At 40.1% G+C, this 20,663-nt stretch overlaps 1 protein-coding gene across 16 annotated transcripts in view; it reads right to left on the bottom strand.

Annotated features, from left to right (window-relative positions):
- The window catches only part of NCOR1 (nuclear receptor corepressor 1), a 158,723-nt gene that overhangs the window by 41,223 nt on the left and 96,837 nt on the right, over positions 1 to 20,663 (bottom strand). For 14 of the 16 annotated variants that reach the window (XM_042967734.1, XM_042967733.1, XM_042967735.1 and 11 more), the window contains 4 exons: positions 16,485 to 16,611; positions 8,670 to 9,222; positions 6,124 to 6,253; positions 2,876 to 3,071 (listed from right to left, as the gene is read on the bottom strand). In XM_042967734.1, coding sequence (XP_042823668.1) covers positions 2,876 to 3,071; positions 6,124 to 6,253; positions 8,670 to 9,222; positions 16,485 to 16,611 — 1,006 coding nt within the window. The remainder of the gene's footprint in view (positions 1 to 2,875; positions 3,072 to 6,123; positions 6,254 to 8,669; positions 9,223 to 16,484; positions 16,612 to 20,663) is intronic. The other 2 variants (XM_042967739.1, XM_042967745.1) reach the window with 1 other exon arrangement.

The following is a 20,663-nucleotide window of genomic DNA, read 5'->3' as shown; positions in this document are numbered from 1 at the left end:
TAACAAATTACTGGACAAACATACTAGGTAGATGAGCTAAAACAAAACTTAACCTTGGGACAAAATGGAATCAACTGCCCCAGTTTCTAGGGTCACCTTGAACCAAACTGATGTCATATTAATAAACACCTTGGTATCATATTAATCAAAAATATAATTACCACGTGGTTCTAAGACCACTGAACTATAGGGGCGCCTGGGTGGCTCAGTCGGTTAAGTGTCCTCCTTCGACTCAGGTCATGATCTCACGGTTCATGGGTTCAAGCCCCACATCGGGCTCTGTGGTGATAGCTCAGAGCCTGGAGCCCATTTCAGATTCGGTGTCTCCCTCTCTCTCTGCCCCTCCCCCACTCATGCTCTCATGCTCTCTCTTTCCTTCAAAAATAAATAAATTTGGGGGGAAAAAAAGGACCACTGCAATACAATTAAAAATTAGGATACCCCTCTTACCTAAACCACATGGATTAATGTGACTGACCAGAGAGAAATGCAGTTCATTGTTTAGAGTCTTAGAAGTTGGGGCTCTAGCCTGATTCAGTCTCTCCAGCTTCCAAATACAGCCCAATTTATAAAGTAGAACAAGACAAGATATTGAGGTCCTAAAGTAACTATATGATATACATTATTAGAATGATCCAGATATTACTAAAAATAATACTCAGCTTTAGCACGAATTTGGCAAATATCATTTGAATGTCATTTTTTTCTAGGTTCTTTTAAATTCTTCCTCCCAACATTTATTCTAAATCATTTATGTAAGGAATACATTGACAGACTTTTAAATTACTCTATAATTTTTATCATTCTCATCATGACAGATTTTCTCGTAATTGGGCTGCTCAAAAGATAAGCACTTCTGCTAAGTCCATTTATACTCCAGTTCATTTAACTCATTCCTTCAACATGTAATTACTGAGTTAGCAACTGAGGATTCTCTATACCCAATATACTAAAAGCCCCCAAATCATTAACGTTTTTACCTTCATTCAAGAAATATTCACTTAGCACCTATTATACACCCAGCCTTGCTAGGTGTTATTTTTACTAGCATAAGATTTATACTTAAAACATTAATAATCTTATATTTAGAACTCTAACATTAGAGGCTCAGTGTACCAAATAACTAATAACGTATCATTGGTGTGATTGGGGGAGGGGGTCAAGATCATTTAAGTACCACAGTTCCCATTTTATATTAAATAGCCCTTGAAATCCATGGCATTCTACAGCTAATTGCTCTTACTTAGCTAAAAAAGGTACTACAAAGAGTCTTTTGAATCATTACGGAAAAATCTAAACCATAGTAATGAAGACCTTAATAGACTTACATCCTAAGCATATTATAGCACGTAGTTGGTAAGTTAACTGTCAACCAGAACACATGTGCCATTTCCTAACCATGCCAGAATTTATTACAACTTAGAAATCACTCCCCTCTCCCCTTTTTAGAGAAAGTAAGTGTATCTATCATGCACAACTAAAAAGAGCATGCCAGGGGCATCTAGCTAGCTCAGTCGGTGAGGTGTGCAACTCTTGATCTTGGGGTTATGAGTTCGAGCCCTATGTTGGGTGCAGAGAGTACTTAAAATTAAAACAATCTTATTTAAAAAAAAAAAAAAAGAGGGGAGCCTGAGTGGCTCAGTCAGTTAAGTGTGTGACTCCAGCTCAGGTCATGATCTCGCGGTTCATGAGGTCAAGCCCTGCATCAGGCTCTGTGCTGACAGCTCGAAGCCCGGAGCCTGCTTCGGATTCTGTGTCTCCCTCTCTCTCTGTCCCTCCCCCACTCACGCTCTGTGTCTGTCTCTCTCTCAAAAATAAACATAAAAATGAGGGTTGATGGGGGGTGGGTAATGGGTATTGAAGAGGGCATCTTTTGGGATGAGCACTGGGTGTTGTATGGAAACCAATTTGACAATAAATTTCATATATTAAAAAAATAATAAAAAAACAATAAAAAATAAATAAACATAAAAAAATTAAAAAAAGAAAAAGCATGCACAACTCAAACCTGTCACTTGAAATAACAACAGTGACAACAATGATAACAACACCTTCTATTATCATTTATAGAAGGTACCTATATACCATGGTATCTATTATACCGTGTGTATACTAGTGCACTGATTGTTATTATAAGTTGTATATTATTACATACAATATTATATAAAGAATAATGCTGAGCCACATGTTACAAAATAATACTGGCTGTTGATTCTTATGGGTTGTAATCACAGCAAGGGAGAAAGATAGATAGATAGATAGATAGACAGACAGATAAAACAGATTAGATTAGATTAGACAGATAGGTAAGTGGGTAGGTAGGTAGGTATAATAGACAGACAGATAGACAGACTGACAGATCGATCCATAACTTGCACTTTACAAATGAGAGAACTAAAAGAAGAGTTAAGGGACCTGTCCCTGGCCAAACAACTGGTAAATGCTGGGGTGAGAGACGAGTCAGGGTCTGACTGGCACTATACATTTCACAAAGTTGTCATCAGAGAATTGGAGCATCATCCTGCTGTTACATGTGACTCGCTTGGAGGGCACGATAACAATTCCCACTTACTCTGAAAAGTCAGATAAGTAGGCAGAAAGAATGGTTTTTATAGTCTTCCAGCATAGAGATAAATATGAGAAAATTCGTATTAACGAAAACCATCAAAGATGTTACTGCCATCCTTTAGAGTAGTCAATAATACAAACATTCCTCAACTGTCTGACTGAGGTCAATTTGAAGGGATTCTACGTGTTGGGGCAAGAGAAATCAATCAACCGACATGCTGATAAACTACAAAACACAAAGGACCCACTTTGGAGTACAGTTTTGCTTCCCTTCAGGAAAGTTCTCTGTGATGACAGCGCTGCCTACCTTCCCACTCTCTGCTTGGACTCTTGGAGGCGCCACACGGGCTTGTGGAACTTCTACATTCCAAATCTATCTGTTCTTGCCTCTGTCGCTGTTCTTCCAGGAGCGCAGACTCATGCATGGCTTTAATGTGACGCTGGTACAGGGCATAGCCGCTCACTGGGGTTCCAATTGGTATATTACATGGGGTACAGGAAACCTACAGGAAGAAACAAAAAATCTAAATATGCCAATGACCAACATAACAACAACCCACTGCTGCAAATAATGCTTATTTCTGTAATATACCAGTTGATAGGATTTTGCCTTTTTTTTTTTTTTTTTTTTTTTTAATGTTTACTTATATTTGAGAGAGAGAAAGAGACTGAGTGCAGGTGGTGGAGGAACAGAGAGACAGGAAGACACAGAATGTGAAGCAGGCTCCAGGCTCCGAGCTGTCAGTACAGAGCCTGACATGGGGCTTGAACCCACAAACTCTGAGATCATGACCTGAGCCAAAGTCAGGCGTTTGACTGAGCCACCTAGGCGCCCCGGATTTTGCCATTTTTTAATCAAAATAATCTTCAAATGTAATGCTTAAAATGCTGAACATTTCACTTTCAGAACTGAACATAATATAAAATCACTAAAGGGGACGCCTGGGTGGCTCAGTTGGTTAAGTGTCCGCCTTTGGCTCAGGTAAAGATTTTATGGTTTGTGGGTTCCAGCCTGCGTTGGGCTCCTGGCTGACAGCTCGGATCCTACATCTCCCTCTCTCTCTCTATCCCTTCCCCCTTGCACTCTGTCTCTCTCTCGCTCTCGAAAACAAACATTTGGAAAAAAAAAATCACAAAACTTATGATAAGAGAAATCAAAATATTTCTGTCTGCTTTTCACTTATGATGGCCAAATCCCTGATGACTCAACGCCCCTCCTCTCCAGGCTCCCGCAGCAGGTAATCAGACCCACTTCTGTGGGTTTAAACGTCATCTATATGTTAACAACTCATCAATTTCTATTTCTAAGATGTTTGCTCCAAGTCCCACACAGAATGGCTGCATAATAACTCCACCTGGATATCTCAAAGCACCTCAAAACCTGCATTCAAATAGAAATACCTCATTTCCTAAATTCAATGCTTCCCCCTCAGTGACCTCCGTCTTAGAAAATGGAACCTTAGCGGCTTAAGCCAGGTTCCTGGCGGACATCCTTGACTAATCAACCTCACTCACCTCCCACACCTAATTCATTGACCTATCAGGGCGGCTGTTAAATGTTACTTCTTCAGACAGGCCATCCCTTACCATCCGATACGCTTCAGTAACTTCCTCCCCATATTCCTTCTTACTGCGGCCCCGTTTCTTTCTTTCAGAGTACACCGACAGGACTTACAATAGCACAATCTGCAATAATGCATGTTTTCCTTGTTTATTTTCTGTCTCTCTCACTTCATGAAGGAAAGAACCCAACCTGTTCAGTTCGATACTAAATAAACAGCCCCTAACACAGTCCATTACCCCATAATACAAAAACTTCCGGGGGAAAATAGAGAGCTTTTTTTAGAAACTATTACCTAAATAAAGACTTCCATAGTTTTTTCTGCTATTATAAATAGAATTCTTCACTGACCCCAAAACACGCACAAAATTTACTTGCTTTTGTGCTTTGGTTTATTTGTAAACATGGCTCTTCCTCCTTTTGCTATAAAGCCTAATGAATTGTTTTGGTCCAACCACAATGTTATTTCCTTTTTTTTTTTTTTTTTAAATGTTTATTCTTCAAGTACATTAATGGTTCCACAAATGTCCTGGTTAGTGAAGCTGGCTATTTGGCAAGATGTATTCTAAATTTTTTTTTTTTTCTTAAGAGAGAGAGAAAGAGCGTGTAAGCAGGAGAGAGGAGCAGAGGGAGAGAGAGAATCCCAAGCAGGCTCCATGCATAGCGCGGAGCCTGATGCAGGGCTAGATCCTACAACCCTGGGATCATGACTTGAGCCAAAAAAAAAAGAGGCAGACGCTCAACCCACTGGGCCACCAAGTGCCCCCCAAAGTATTATTTCCTATGTGGAGTCTTCTTTAAGAGTCTCATTAAGAAGGAAGCTCTCCTTCTGAAATATCCATACTATATTTTCTAACTTAATAGAGCATCACATTGTTATAATTCATCTTAATTTTTATTGTAATATTTTCCTATGTCTTATTATCAAGACCAATCTCTAAATTTTTTCAAGTCAGAGATTATGATATATAAATATTCCATACAGCATTAACAATGTTGTCTTGATCTGGACACTCAATAAATGTCCATTTGAGTAAATCAATGAATGAGTAAATGTTCAGTGATTTGTGTGTGAGTCATAAGCACACACTTAATTTTTTTTAATTACCATAGGAGACAGGAAACAAAGTTACATCCCCTGAAATAAAGCAAGAGCGAAAACATTACTAGGTAAAAGAGCAATACCCAAGTTCAGAATTCAGTGTCAAAACGGAGTCAAGCTTGTAGAGATCATTCGAGTAAAGTGTAAATAAAACTAGATTTGGAATTGTATACTGCAGTTAGCCATAATCTTTATAATTCATTCTTAATATTCAAAACCTAATCATACATTTATTCTACCACCACTTTATAGCAAAACAAATAAAACAAAAGCAAAGCTTGCTAACATTTATGGCTAGAGGATTATATTTCTTTGGTGTTTTGTTTTTTTCTTCCTGAAACAGAAATGACCATTTCAATCAACTATCACAATGAATCCATTTGAAAAAGGAACAGAGCGACAGATGACTGGATAAACAAAATGTGATATATACATACAAAGGGAGATTATCATTCTTAAAAAGGAAAGAGATTATGACATGCTATAACCTGGATTAACCTTAAGGACTTTATGCTGAGTGAAATAAGCCAGTCACAAAAAGACAAACACTGTATGATTCCACTTAAATGAAGTATCTAAGCAGCCAAATTCAGAGACAGAAAATAGAATGGTGGTAGTCAGGTGCTGGCGGGGAGGGGCAAAAGAGAGTGACCACTTAGTAAGACGAGAGTCTCGCTTCTGCAAGATGAAAAGTTCTGGAGATCTATTTCACAACAACAAATATATTTAACAGTACTGAACTGTACACATAAAAACAGTTAAGATGGTAAATTTTATGTTGTGTGCTTTTTACCACGAGTTTTTAAAAGGTCAAGTACTGATTAAGAGAAGAAGGGTCTCTAAAGGTCTTTATTTCTCAACTTTACTTCTCTTCCTCACTTAGAAAACTTACCATCGGTGGGATAACAGCAGCTCTATGTTGAAGCTGTGGCAGGTCCAGTGGATTTGGTTTTATTGGGGATGAGACCAGTATAGATCCAGGAGGGTTTAACAATGAAGGCTTTGAGTCCATGGGAAACATTCTACAATTGGCAATAAAAAAAGATAAATTAATATATTCTTCTTTAAGACTTAAAAAAAACATGTTTTTAATCTTATTTTTGAGAGAGAGAGAGAGAGAGAGAGAGAAAGAAAGAGACAGAGTGTGAGCGGGGGAGGGGAACAGAGAGAGGGAGACACAGAATCCAAAGCAGGCTCCAGGCTCTGAGTGGTCATCTCTGAGCTGTCAGCACAGAGCCCGACACGGGGCTCGAACTCACGGACCGTGAGACCATGACCTGCGCTGAAGTTGGATGCCCAACCGAGCCACCCAGGTGCCCCTATTCTTGTTTAAGACTTTAAATGTACAATCATAATTCCTTCTAAGTAGTTAACGTGTAGGTGTGCACACATACGCAACGCATTAACCTTAGAAGAGATTTGAAGAGTAAGGAAAAAAGGGACTCTGTAATGCTAATTGTCCAAGAAACCTAATATTGATTTATAGGTTGAAAATAATCTGAATTTAATCATCTGCATCTAACCACGCAGTCTGAACAAATTCCATTATAAAATGGAATTTTGTAAGTCCTAATCTACCACTAACAGAGATTACAAACTAATCATCTGTGTCTTGCCAGGATCAAAGGGCATTCTTTTTTAAAACAACTGCCCATGAACATTTTAAAAACTGAGAATTCCACCCAAGAGTCCAGACTCCTGGTTTCTCATGAGAAACGGAAAAGAAATGGCAGCACAGAAGCAGCACTCCTGCACGGCAACGACATGCGGCTCGCTCCTTTTCCAAACAGCAAGCGCTTCTCCGTTCCCCACAGTCCCTTTCGCCCCACATTCCACCTGCTTCACTCAGGTTCGTTACCTACACTGGAGTTCAGGACACCCAATACATGCACGGGGAAAATCATACACCAGTGCCATACCCCACACCTTGCAGGCTTGATCATACTTCCCAGTATTATTGGGGAAAGACGAACATTTTAAAAAGTGCAAGTTGATAAGAAAATCAGAATGTATGAAAGAAAACAATCAACATCATCCATAAGGAATAAAGATGGTGTTACAATGTAGAAAACGTAGGATGTGTCATGTGACGGTTGGGGAGTGATGCAAACTTTGGAGTGTCCCTCAAAGCCCACCACCATATATTTACGAGGAGTTTCTGAATTTCAAGACTACTATCATGTTCATCTCATCGGGTGTTCCTCCAAGGTTACTACCTTCCTGTAGTTTCTAAAACCAACAGTGGAAAAACACAGAGAATCCTCATCTTAGAGGAACAGAATGTGGCACTTAGGTGAGTGGCTTATTTGCCTTCCTTTTTAAAAAACAGGAGGGGAGAAAAAGAAAAAAAGTGTTGGACTGGGTTTCTGATTAAATGATGTTTTTAGGGGCGCCTGGGTGGCTCGGTCGGTTAAGCGTCCGACTTCGGCTCAGGTCACGATCTAGCGGTCCGTGAGTTCGAGCCCTGCATCGGGCTCTGGGCTGATGGCTCAGAGCCTGGAGCCTGCTTCCGATTCTGTGTCTTCCGCTCTCTCTGACCCTCCCCCGTTCATGCTCTGTCTCTCTCTGTCTCAAAAATAAATAAACTTAAAAAAAAATAAAATAAAAAAATAAATGATGTTTTTAGTCGAATTCATTTCTAGAATCTGCACCGATGAAACATTCTACTGTGATTCTAGGGGATTCTATTGCTTTCAAGGAAAAGGAAATCCCAAGGAATGCACACATATTAAATAAAGCAATATCTATTCCTATAAAAATTTATCTTTTTACTGTAACTTATAAAAACCATTCACATAAAATAGTTTTGTATTATTAACTTAGTGACTAAAAACAGTCCTATATTCATGTATGTTACACATATTTTCAATTACAAATATGAATAATCTAGAATTTTAACTGATATAAACAGTGACTGTGATAATTACCTAGAGCTTATGTTTAAATCATGCCATCTAAAATGTTTTCAGAACACTGAACATGTTTCTCCTCCCAACATATTCTACCCTCTAATGCACAGGGACAGCAGGCCTTGCTTTGAGGCTGTGCGGTCTTAGAGCAAACAAGCCAATGCCTCTCGCCTTCACCGCCACATCCTTCGCCACCTCGTCCTACTGCTTCCAACACCAGGAACGGCAGTCTCATCTGTGGTTTCGTTCACAAGTTTTGTCAGATGAGATCCCCTCCTCTGCTACATATGGGATGCATGTAACCAATGCAGGAAAAAAATATTATCTTTTTCATTTGAAAATTATGAGCACCTAATTGTTCCTGGTTATTTAAGCAGATGAAGAGCATCAAAACCCAGTAATAATGGCACGGAGACCACCTTTAACTTGCCGAGGTTTACGCAGGAGTAATCTCCACGGCCGGCACCGTTCTGTGACTCAGCATCCGACAGAGCAAAGAATACAACAGTATTAGAGGAACGAGGCTCACCTCTGCCTCTCGGGCTCTCCATCTACATCTTCATCAGCACTGCAGGTAGCACTGGAATCGTTGTCCGACTGGGGCTCGGGCCTCTGGGCCCCTATCTGCTGGGCCCCCACCAAGTCTTCATCGCCAGGCTCTGTCTTCTCGCCGGCTCTCTCCAGGTCTCTCTCTTTGGTATCGCCTTCGACTTTCGACGGATTGTTTTCGGGCACCCTCATGTCAACATCTACAGAGTCCGTTCTGGTGGTCGCGGGGAGGTCAAGAACAGAAGTCACTTCAGCACTGGGCTCCTGCCGGTCAACGTCCATCGGCTCTGCTGCCTCTACGGTGATGCTGTCATTCGTCTGGGTCTCCGCGCTTTCATTTTCGACGGGCTTCGTACTTGGCACTGCCGAGGAGGGAGACGCACTGGGCGCAGGTTCGGAGGTGGACCCGAGCTCGGCCACAGGTTCCGTGTTCCCTCGAGAAGACGCATTTTCAGTGCTATCTTCTCCGGGCTTGACAGCTTCAACTGGTGAAGGAGAAGGAGCACTTTCTGTATCAGAACTATTTTCAGCACCTTAAAGATAATGATACGGCATAAAAATCTGATAATGGACATGTTTCAGGGGTGGCAGAAGCCATGCTTCAAAGTAGGTTTAGAAGGAATGACACTCGTCGCATGACCTCACCGAAGTACGCCAGCCACTGGGAAGCTAAAGTGTCTACAGAGCATGAAAGGGAGAGATCAAACTGTTTTCACCTTCTGAAACTGAAAGCGTAAAAGCCTTTAGTATCGAAAAATCATTTAACATGAAATTTGAAAAATGAAGAAAGATGGAAAAACAAAACTAAACAAAAAAACGCAGAAATGGTAACATTTCAGTTTATTTCTACCAGCCCATTTCTGTGCTTTTCTTTATACCCAGGAGGGCTGACAGTCCGTTCTAGAACAGCGCCATCCAATAGGAACATCATGTGAGTTACACCTGCCATTTTAATTTTTCCGGTTGTCGCGTTAAAAAAGTAAAGAGATAAGTTAACTTTAAATCATGTATTTTATTTAACCCAATATGCCTAAAATATTATCTTTTTAACATGTAATCAACATAGAAAACTAGCAATGAGATTTTTACCTTTCTTGGTACTAAGTCTTCAAAATCTGATTATATTTTTCATTTTTAGCATATCTCAATTTGAACTAGCCACATTTCAAGAGCTCAATAGCCACAGGTATTTAGTGGCTACCACACTGGACAACAAAGCTCTAGAGTAACATGACACAGACTTTTTAATTTAACGTTGTAACCCTGGTCTTCCCCAACATCGTTTGTTTCATTTTATAAATGCAGTTTTAACCTGTGACATCTTTACCTAGATATTTCAAAGGAATCACAAATTCAGTATTTCCTGCACCAGACTTGGACTCAACACACCCAAATCCCATTCTTTTCTACTGTTTACTACCTAATTAAACCAGAAACCTATGAGCAATCTTTTAATCCTTCCTCTCATTGATCCCCATATCCTGTGTAGACAAGCATCACAGATTTTCTCTCTAAAAAGATCCCTTGTGGGGCGCCTGGATGGCTCAGTCGGCTGAGCGTACGACTCTTGATTTCAGTTCAGGTTATGATCCCAGGGTCACGGGATCGAGTCCCATATCTGGTCCCACACTGAGCATAGAGCCTGCTTGGGATATATATATATCCCTCCCCCCAAAAAATAAAAAAATTAAAAAAATTCAAAGATCCCTTGAATGCACCCACTTCTATTCAACCTCACAACTGCCGCTCCAGTCCAGAAACAACTCCTCCCATCTTCCACCTCAGACCACTCTCTACCACAACGCCAGAGTGAGCTGCTTAAAAACCGAACCTTACCAAAACTCACTCACGTGCTTGCCTTTGCCATCGCCCTTCCCCCCGTGAGGGCAGGGATCCTCTATTTTGCTTATCGTTTAAGTCCTAGCACAAGCACTGTGCCTAGCACACGAGACTCAAATATCTGCTGAAGGAGAAAGTGACTGAATGATTATGAACATGTCTTAAATTTACTTCCCTTTTCCTTGAAAGCCTGGACCCTCAGGCTACTTCCAATTTGCCACTATTATGAACAGCGTACAGACATGTTTACTATAGCATTCAGTGTTTGATTATTTTCTTGAAGTAGACAACATAAAAATTTAAATCTCCCCCCAAATTAATATATTTACCTCCAATGAGAACCCCAATGGTTGGTAAGGAAGATTTTTTTTTTTAATTAAAAGAAGTTTTATTTTAATGTTTATTCATTTTTGAGAGACAGAGACAGAGCACAAGTGAGGGAAGGGCAGAGTGAGAGGAAGACACAGAATCTGAAGCAGGCTCCAGGCTCTGAGCTGTCAGCTCCAAAGCTTGACGCAGGGCTCGAACCCACGAACCATGAGATCATGACCTGAGCCCAAGTCAGACACTTAATCAACTGAGCCACCCAGGTGCCCCAAGAAAGATTTCTTAAACTAGATAAACTAATTTAGAGTGTATATGAAGAACAAGTTCCTGAGAAAATCTCAGAAAAGTATGAAAAACATTAGAGTGAGAGGCCTGCCTCTCCAGATAGTCAAACTTACCACAAAGCCAACGTATCACATGTTTGCAATTGCCAGAGTGATAGACAAAATAAATCAGCAATGCAGAAGGCAATGCCTAGGAATAGATCCTAAAGTAGATGGGAAATTAATATATACCAAAGGTGACATTTCAAATCGTTGGGTAAAGGATGATTATTTAATAAACTAGCTCCCTCAGAACCGGCTCCTTGTCTGGAAGAAAAACATGGACCCTACCTTACACTACACACAAAAATAATTCCAAACGGAATAGAGTTTTCAAAATTCGAGAAGATAACGTAGGACAGGATATGTATAACCTCAGGAGGTATGCAGAAATGTCTGAAAGCAAAACAGGAAACTCTGAAGCTACAGATACATCATTTACACAGAAAACAATAAAGGCTTAATTGACCATATGGGAAAAGATACTTTCAATGCATAACATAGTATTTTAAAACCCTACAAATTCATCCTCTCACTCATTCAATTAGGTACAAAACACCCAACGTGCAGGGTGCGCTGGGGACAGAGAAGTGAAAAGACCAAACTGCACTCTAGAGGACCTGACAGTCGGGTGTCAAACGGACAATGAACAATTAAGTACATGATGCATCTGGAAGTCATAAGCACAGTGAGTAACAAAACTGGGGAACCAGTGAAGAAGAGGGTATTAAAGAGGTAAGGTGACATTTCAGCAGAGGCCTGAAGGAAATGGCAGAATGAACCAGGGACATCTTGGGGAAACGGTAGAAGGATCCATCCGCTCATGCAAAACCCCCGAAGTGGGGGTTGCTTTGCTCAAACAGCAAGGAGAACAACGTGGTTAGAACAGAGTGAGCAATCACCTCACATCTGTCAGGATGGTTATGATCAGAAAGGCAAGAAATAACAAGTGGAGAAAGGGAGCCCTTGTACACCGGTGGTGGGAATGTAAATTAGGGCAGTGGCTATGACAAAGAGTATGGAGGTTCCTCAAAAAATTAAAAGTAGAACTACCATTTGATCCAGCAATTCCTCTTCTGGGAATTCATCTGAAAAAAAAAAAAAAAACACTAACTCGAAAAGATATGTGCACCCTCGCATTGATTGCAGCATTATTTACAAGAGCCTTACAAGAGCCAAGACACTGAAACAACCTAAGTGTCCATCAATGGATGAATGGATAAAGAAAATGTGGGGTATAGATACAGACACAGACACATACACACAATAGAGTATTATTCAGCCATTAAAAAGGGGGTGGGGGGGCGCCCGGGTGGCTCAGTCTGTTAAGCGTCCGACTTTGGCTCAGGTCATGATCACTCAGTTTGTGAGTTCAAACCCCGCGTCTGGCTCTGTGCTGACAGCTCAGAGCCCGGAGCCTGCTTCAGGTTCTGTGTCTCCCTCTCTCTCTGCTCCTCCCCCACACTCATTTTCTCTCTCTCTCTCTCTCTCTCTCTCTCTCCCTCAAAAATAAATAAATTAAAAAAAAAAAAAAAAGGAATTCTTGCCATTTGCAACAGGGATGCAATATATACGCCCCTGAGGGCATAATGCTACGTGAGTTAAGTCAGACAGAGGACAAATATTGAATAATTTCACTTGTAAGAAGAATCTTAAAAACAAACAAACAAACAAAACCATGAACACACAGAACAATTTGTGGTTACCAGAGGCAGAAGAAGGGAGAAATGAGTGAAGGAAGCCAAAAGGTTCCAACTTTCGATTAGAAGATTAAGTCAGTCCTGGAAATGTAATGCACAGCCTGGCGACTATAGCTAGTAATACTGTATCGTACACTTGAAAGTTGCTAAGAAAGTAGATCTTAAAAATTCTCATCACAAGAAAAAAATTGTAACTATGTGAGGCGATGGATGTTAACACGACTTACTATGATCATTTCTCAATCAATACAAATACTGAATGATTAGTTTGGACATCTGAAACTAGCATTATGGGTCAAAGATATCTCAATTAACAACAACAAAGAACATAGTGAGTAAGCAGAAAAGTGGTTTGCAAAAGGGTCGCAGAGGTGTATGGGCCAGTTCGCGCAGGGCCTCACAACAAGTCCCAGGCTTCTGAACGAAATGTGAGAGCATCACAGCATTTGGAACAGAGGCACAACACAGTCTGATTGACACTTTAGAAGGTTCACTCTGGTTGTGGTTGGTGTAAAGGCACAGAAACATAATGGGACAAAGAGCAGCAAGGCGACCAATCAGGGGGCTGCTGCAGTGAACATGGGCAGTGGCTCAGAACCAAAGTAGCAGCAATGAGGGTAGGGAGATGGGATGAGATTCTCACTAGTGCCTCTAAAGAAAAGCTGATAATATCCACTGATGGACCACATGTAGGGTAGGAGAGTGTCATTTGTTGGCCCAGGGAAAGACTGGAGGGAAAAGAGGCCTCCAGTGGTGGGGAATCGAAAGTTTGTTCTGGATGTTAAGCTGGCTCTTGGGCATCCAAATGGAAACGTTAAGTAGGCAGTCAGATGCATGAGCCTGGAGTTCGCACGGGAGCTCAAGTGACAGATATAAAAACGAAATCAAAACAAAACGTCACAGACAAAAGCTCAGGACAGAACCTCCCACTTAGTAAGGTCTAAACATACGGCAGCAATCACTGTTAATGAAAGATGCTACCAAAATGTTGAAAGGCTAACAAAAGGCCTCACTTCATTTCATTCCCATTCAACGGAAAGCCTCAAACCCGAGGGCAAGTTACCAAGTCATTTGTCTTCACAATATTAGGAAGCCATGTTCATGACCGCGCAGCAGACATCACCTGTCATAAGCACTTCTTCGATTACTTTCTTCCTCCAAGCCACAGAAGAGTAGGAGTGTTTCCAAGGCAGGATGCTTCACCAAGCACCAGCCAAATGAGTGTCTTTTTTATTTTCGCTTAAAGAATGACTTGGAACAAAAGAACACGAATAAATCCAAATTTTGGTCAAGTTTCCGTTATTTTTGCTCCAACTCCTCTGTCAGAGACGCACACAGTCGAATGAACAACCCATCTTGCTCTCTGCTCGCGCACTGCCGACAATCTCCCACAGACACGAGCAGCGCCACGTGAGAAACAGTGACGATAAGCATGAGATCACAGGCCATGTAAACTGCATTGTACTGCCTTTTCCTTGACACCTTGAAATTCAGTCAACAGGAAATGGGGATCGCACAATTCTAGGGGCGAGTTCATTTCCTATTCGCGAGAAACTAGTCTAGGAGTCACAACATAACCCCCTGTATGGATGGGAATGTGTGCCCACCAACCCCCACGCCTGATCAGACAGAAACATTATTTTTATGCTTAGCCTTAACCTTATGCTTAACCTTAACCTTATGCTTAACCTTTTATGCTTAAACTTAACCTTAATTACTTTAATGACCTTATTTATAACCTTATTTCATAACCTTAATAACCTTATGTGACAATCTGAAAAAACCTTCACACCAAGACAAAGTAACAGGAAGAAAACAAAAGGAAACAAGTCACTTTTTGGTGCTCAGCTTCTGAAAATCTGTTAGCCCCTGTATGGATAGGCTTCTGTGTTCTGAGATAAACATATTTATGATAATTAGGTTTGGGCTTTGTTATGGACTGGATTATGTCCCCCACAAACTTTATATGTTGAAGCCCTAACCCCCAAGGAAACTGTATTTGGAGACAGTGCTTTTAAGGAGACAATTAAGCTTAAATGAGGCCATGAGGGTGGGACCCGAATCCACTAGGACCAGTGGTGTCCTTACGAGAAGAGAGATACCAAGAGCACATGTGCACAACGGGAAGGTCATGTGAGGACAAAGCAAGAAGGCTTTCTTCTGCAAGCCAGGAAGACAGGTTCACTAGAAACCAATCCTGTTTGCATCCTGATCTTGGACTTCAACCTCCAGAACCGTGAAAAAATAAATTTCTGTTGTTTAAGCCACCCAGTCTGTGATAGTCTGTTATGACAGCCCAAGCGGGTTAATATAGGCTCCATGTACATTTATAACCCAGAGAATACTACCTACCAGCAACAAACCTATGAAAATGAACAACCTTGCATGATCTCTTAAGAACCATAAGCACACCATCCTGACATTCATAGTCTACGCACCCTTCTGCCACCCCAGAGTGAGCTTGCCCCAGGATTCTCATTTTCCAGAAAACCTCACAGAAAAAAAGCTATTTATTGCTCAAAGCCCAAACACATTCAAAACAAAACTTCAGTTTAAAAGCCAACAACAGGGGCACCTGGATGGCTCGGTCAGTTAAGCATTCGACTCTTGATTTTGGCTCAGGTCATGATTTCACTGTTTGTGAGTTCGGGCTCTGTACTAACAATGCAGAGCTTGCTTGGGATTCTCTCTCCCTCCCAAAATAAATAAACTTAAAAATTTTTTTAAAAATAAAAGTCAGCAACTTGTAGAAAAAAAAATAAAACAAAATCTAGTATTTCTGAAACTCCTAGAAGGTATAGAACTTCCTAAGCTTAAAATATGAGCATCTACCAAGGAACATATGTAAACAGCTCTGATTACATACAAAATTTAAACTCGTAATTTAAAATCAAAACAAAAAGCGAATGAGATGGAAAAAATATTTGCATATACAAAACATGAACATATCTAAGATATCATTTATAGAGAGCTACTAAAATCACTGAAAAACCCCATGTCAGAAGCAGTCAATTCACAAAAGAAATCTATAGAAACTTGAATAGTAATATGAATTGAAATAAATTTGGACTTTTTTCTTTAACTAGCAAAAACTAAGAAAACATTTACTTTTTCAGGAAGTGGTCATTAATTTTTTCAGATGACAAAAAAGATTTTTATTTCTTAAGTTTCTTGGGTTGACATTCTTTTCTATTGGGGCTTCTAGGGTCGTTAATTCTTATACGAAAGCATAAACATGACATATGTAAGTAAGTCTTTGTAAAAATTGAAGTCAATCAAAGTCAGTGCAACAAAGAAGGAAATGTAATCGATGATACTAACTGGACAAATAAATATGGCAATGACATAGGTGCACAGACATCTTTCTAGATAACGGAGTGCCATTTTAAAGATCCTCTGGTTGTGGTAACTGGGCCATCTCAGGTGCTACATAAATGTTTGTTGATGGAATAAATACATTGTGCTCAAGTTTAAGGTCTCTATGCCATGAAAACACTGATAATACTTTTTCCTTCATGAAGCAATTCTTAAATAGTCAAATGACTAAGCTAACAATTACAGATTTGGCTAGCGGAAGTCACAACTAAATTTAAGACTTTAAGATACCTTCACTGTCTTCTGGATTTTCTTCTTCATTAGAAGCTTCAATATCTTCATCCTCCTGAGCAGAAACAGTGGAAGCTACACTTTCACATTGAGACACATCTCGCTCTTCACGAGGCTTTCGTGAAGTCTAAGGAGTAAAAGAATATTAAATTAGGGGTGCCTGGGTGGCTCAGTTGGTTAAGCTTCTGACTCATGATTTCAGCTCAGGTCATGACTTCACGGTTCTTGGGATCGAGCCTCACATCGGGCTCTGCAGTGACAGCACAGAGCCTGCTTGGGATTCTCTCTCTCTCTCTCTCTCTCTCTCTCTCTCTCTCTGCCCCTCCCCCACTCATGCTCTCTCTCGCTCTCTCAAAATAAACATAGAAAAAAGAATATTAATTTATGATTTAAATAGTTAAAAGAAAAAAAATGAACCTTTTCACGTCTAAAATAACACAGAACATGGATACACACTAAACAAGAAGGTTGCATGTTTCACAACTGTTCTGGTTAATGTGCAGTTACCTCTAGGGAACCACTTCCTGGCCTTTTTGTGTAAATAGATTACTTTCATCAAACTGATCAAAAGTCTGGACAATTTTTTGGACAATTTTTCAAACAACTCACCACCATACATGTACAAAGAGCCAAAAATGGCAAAACTCCTGCTATTCTCCCCCTCCAGATAATGTATTTTTCTAATACATACAATGTATACATTTATTTTCTAAGAAAAATAACACATTCATCGGAATGTTGAAGACCCAGAATTATGTTAAAGAAGACAATAATTGGGGCGCCTGGGTGGCGCAGTCGGTTAAGCGTCCGACTTCAGCCAGGTCATGATCTCGCGGTCCGTGAGTTCGAGCTCCGCGTCAGGCTCTGGGCTGATGGCTCGGAGCCTGGAGCCTGTTTCCGATTCTGTGTCTCCCTCTCTCTCTGCCCCTCCCCCGTTCATGCTCTGTCTCTCTCTGTCCCAAAAATAAATAAAAAAAAGAAAAAAAAAAAAAAACGTTGAAAAAAGAAGACAATAATTGCTCATAATTCTACCAGCAACGGATTCTAAGTATGCTGATACATTTCCTTCCTGTCTTTTATACCTGTGTACATATGTATACATGGAAATAAAACCAGGATGACCCAATATGATTATATATCTTACTTGTTTAACCTACTATAATCATGAACTGCACGTACCTCTCTACATTATACATTCTTCAAAATTATTATATTAGTGATTCCATAAAAACAATCTGTACCAATAAATGTTTAAAATTCTATTTTAAGATATTTAGGCAATTTTTAAGTTTAAGTATTGTTAATAACGCTGTAATAACCTCCCTTCACTAACTTTAAGAATTCAGTGATCTTGGGGAGCCTGGGTGGCTCAGTCGGTTGAGCGTCCGACTTCGGCTCAGGTCACGATCTCGCGGTCCGTGAGTTCGAGCCCCGCGTCAGCCTCTGGGCTGATGGCTCAGAGCCTGGAGCCTGCTTCCGATTCTGTGTCTCCCTCTCTCTCTGCCCCTCCCCCGTTCATGCTCTCTCTCTATCCCAAAAATAAATAAACGTTAAAAAAAAAAAATTATTAAAAGAATTCAGTGATCTCATAAGCAACATCTGATCACTGCTGTAGCCAATCAGCATTGGTGTTACTGAATTTCTTTTACTATTGATGAGGACAAATTTCCTTTTTTTAACAGGATTTTCCCTTCTGTAAACCAAGTGTTTACGTAACCCTGCTCATTTTTCTACTGGGGTCACAGATCTGTAAGAGTATAGGTGCACATACGTAGGTGTAAGACATTAGCCATTTATTGTATTTATAATCTTACACTGCTGACTGTGAAACTTAAGGTCTCCTGTCTGCAGACTGGGGGATCCCAGCCCTGGCACTTGTCTGTGCTGCACCTCTTCCAGGGCCTGTACTTCAGCAGACTCCAGCTACAGGCATCTCCCAGGGCCATTCCTCATAGAGGAAAATAAGTTATTGCCACCCCAACTGTTAAAATTACCAATATTCTTATTCTGTTTATTTCTTCTCATTTTTGGTCTACATATGAATACACTAGTAGGATCCAACCTAAAGCATTAACTGAAGCAAGAGAAAAAAATCATTTCCCAATGTCAGAGTCATACAACCGGGTGAAAGTCTGAAGCTAAAAAAAATTCAACACTTCGGCGAGGATTCAGAGAAAGAGGAACACTTTTGAGCTGCTGGTAGAAATGCAAACTGGTGTAGCCACTCTGGAAAACAGTATGGAGGTTCCTCAAAAAGTTAAAAATAGAACTGCCCTACGACCCAGGAAGTGCACTACTGGGTATTTATCCAAAGGACACAAAAATGCTGATTCGGAGGGACACGTGCGCCCCAGTGTTTATAGCAGCGCTATGCACAATAGCCAAAGTATGGCAAGAGCCCACCTGATGAATGGATCAAGAAGATGTGGTATATACACAAAATGGAATATTACCCAGTGACCAAAAAGAATGAAATCTTGCCATTTGCAATGACGTAGATGGATCTAGATTGTATTACGCTAAGCGAAATTAAGTCAGAGAAAAGACAAATATTTGATTTCACTCATATGTGGAATTTAAGAAATAAAACATACGAACATAGGGGAAGGGAAGCAAAAATAAGACAACAGAGAGGGAGAGGCTCTTAAATAGAGAGACTCTTAAATACAGAGAACAAACTGAGGGTTGCTGGCAGGGTGTTGGGTGGGGGATGGCTAAATGGGCGATGGGCATTAAGGAGGGCACTTGTTGGGATGAGCACTGGGTGCTGTATGTAAGTGATGAATCATTAACTACTACTCCTGAAACCATTATTACACTGTACGTTAACCAACTTGGATTTAAATAAATAAAAATAAAAAAAAAATCATCACTATGCTCCTAGGGAATGCAAGGGAAGAATCCTCTGGCTACACTTTTTAAAAAGCTTGCAAAAGACTTCACGAGTGCTGCAATATTTTTAGGCATTAGATAATAGCTACTATGCGGATTTTTCCGGTGTGGAGGCTATATTCCTCCTTTGCTGATATCCACCGATTCTTTTGGAACTTCCACTGATGGACAGAGAAGAGACAACATTTTACCACCATGCAACACTCCTCCAATCACATGCAAAAATCTCCTACCTCTCCAAGCATTTGCTTCACTATATGATAGCACTCGTTAATTTTTAATGTAATAATTCAAACCTACAGAAATATAACACCTAGGTATCTTCTCCTTTGTTTTAACAGATATTAGACGTTTTGTCACGTTTTCTTGAAACCTTTTTAAAAATGGTAAAACACTCTAAAAAAATGGAAGCCTGCTGTCCTATCATTTCCATTGTAATTTAAAAGATTAGAATAAGAAGTGTTATCGACATTTGTGATGGTTAATTTTGTGTGTCAACTTGGCTGGACCACCGCACCCAGATATTTGGTCAACGTTATTCTGGATGTTTCTGTGCAGGTGTTTTTTAGATGAGATTAACACTTCAATCAGTGGACTTCTGAGTAAAGCAGATGACCCTCCATAATGTGGATGGGGTGGGCTTCACGGAATCAACTGATGGCCTGATTAGAACTAAGACTAAGGGCTCCCTGTCCCTCATCCCGGGCCCTAAGGAGGATCTATTCATGAGATATATATAATGATATTCACTGAATTTGAAGTTAAAACAGAAAAACATTTAAAATATTTATGAATTTGGGGCACCTGGGTGGCTCAGTCAATTAAGTATCTGACTCTTGATTTCAGTTCAGGTAATGATCTCACAAGGTTCGTGGGTTTGAGCCCCAATCCAGCTTTGCAAGCTTTGTAAGCTTTGCTTACAGCACAGGAAGCCGGCTTGGAATTCTGTCTGCCCCTTCACACCCCCTCCCCTCACATGTGCGCTTTCCTTCTCTCTCTCAAAATAAACCTTAAAAAAATTTGTTTTAAGAAGGAAATAAATATCTATAAATTCATTTGAAGAACAACAAACACATTACATGTCAACATAAAAAACATTTTTAATAAAAAATAAGTACATTCCAAAACCAAAGAATCATTTAGTGAAAAAGTATCATTTTTTTAATTGATTTTGGAAATTCCTTTTAATGTCTGCCTTGAGAGCATCACAATTCTCAAATATGCTTCTACATTTAACCTAATTGGCAGGCGTAATACTGTTTTGGTTGAAACACATATTAAAAATAT

The sequence above is a fragment of the Panthera tigris genome, chromosome E1, assembly GCF_018350195.1.
Source record: "Panthera tigris isolate Pti1 chromosome E1, P.tigris_Pti1_mat1.1, whole genome shotgun sequence".
Classification (NCBI taxonomy): Eukaryota; Metazoa; Chordata; class Mammalia; order Carnivora; family Felidae; genus Panthera; species Panthera tigris.
Note: the sequence above shows the minus strand (reverse complement) of the source record. Positions and strands in the feature narration are given on the sequence as shown.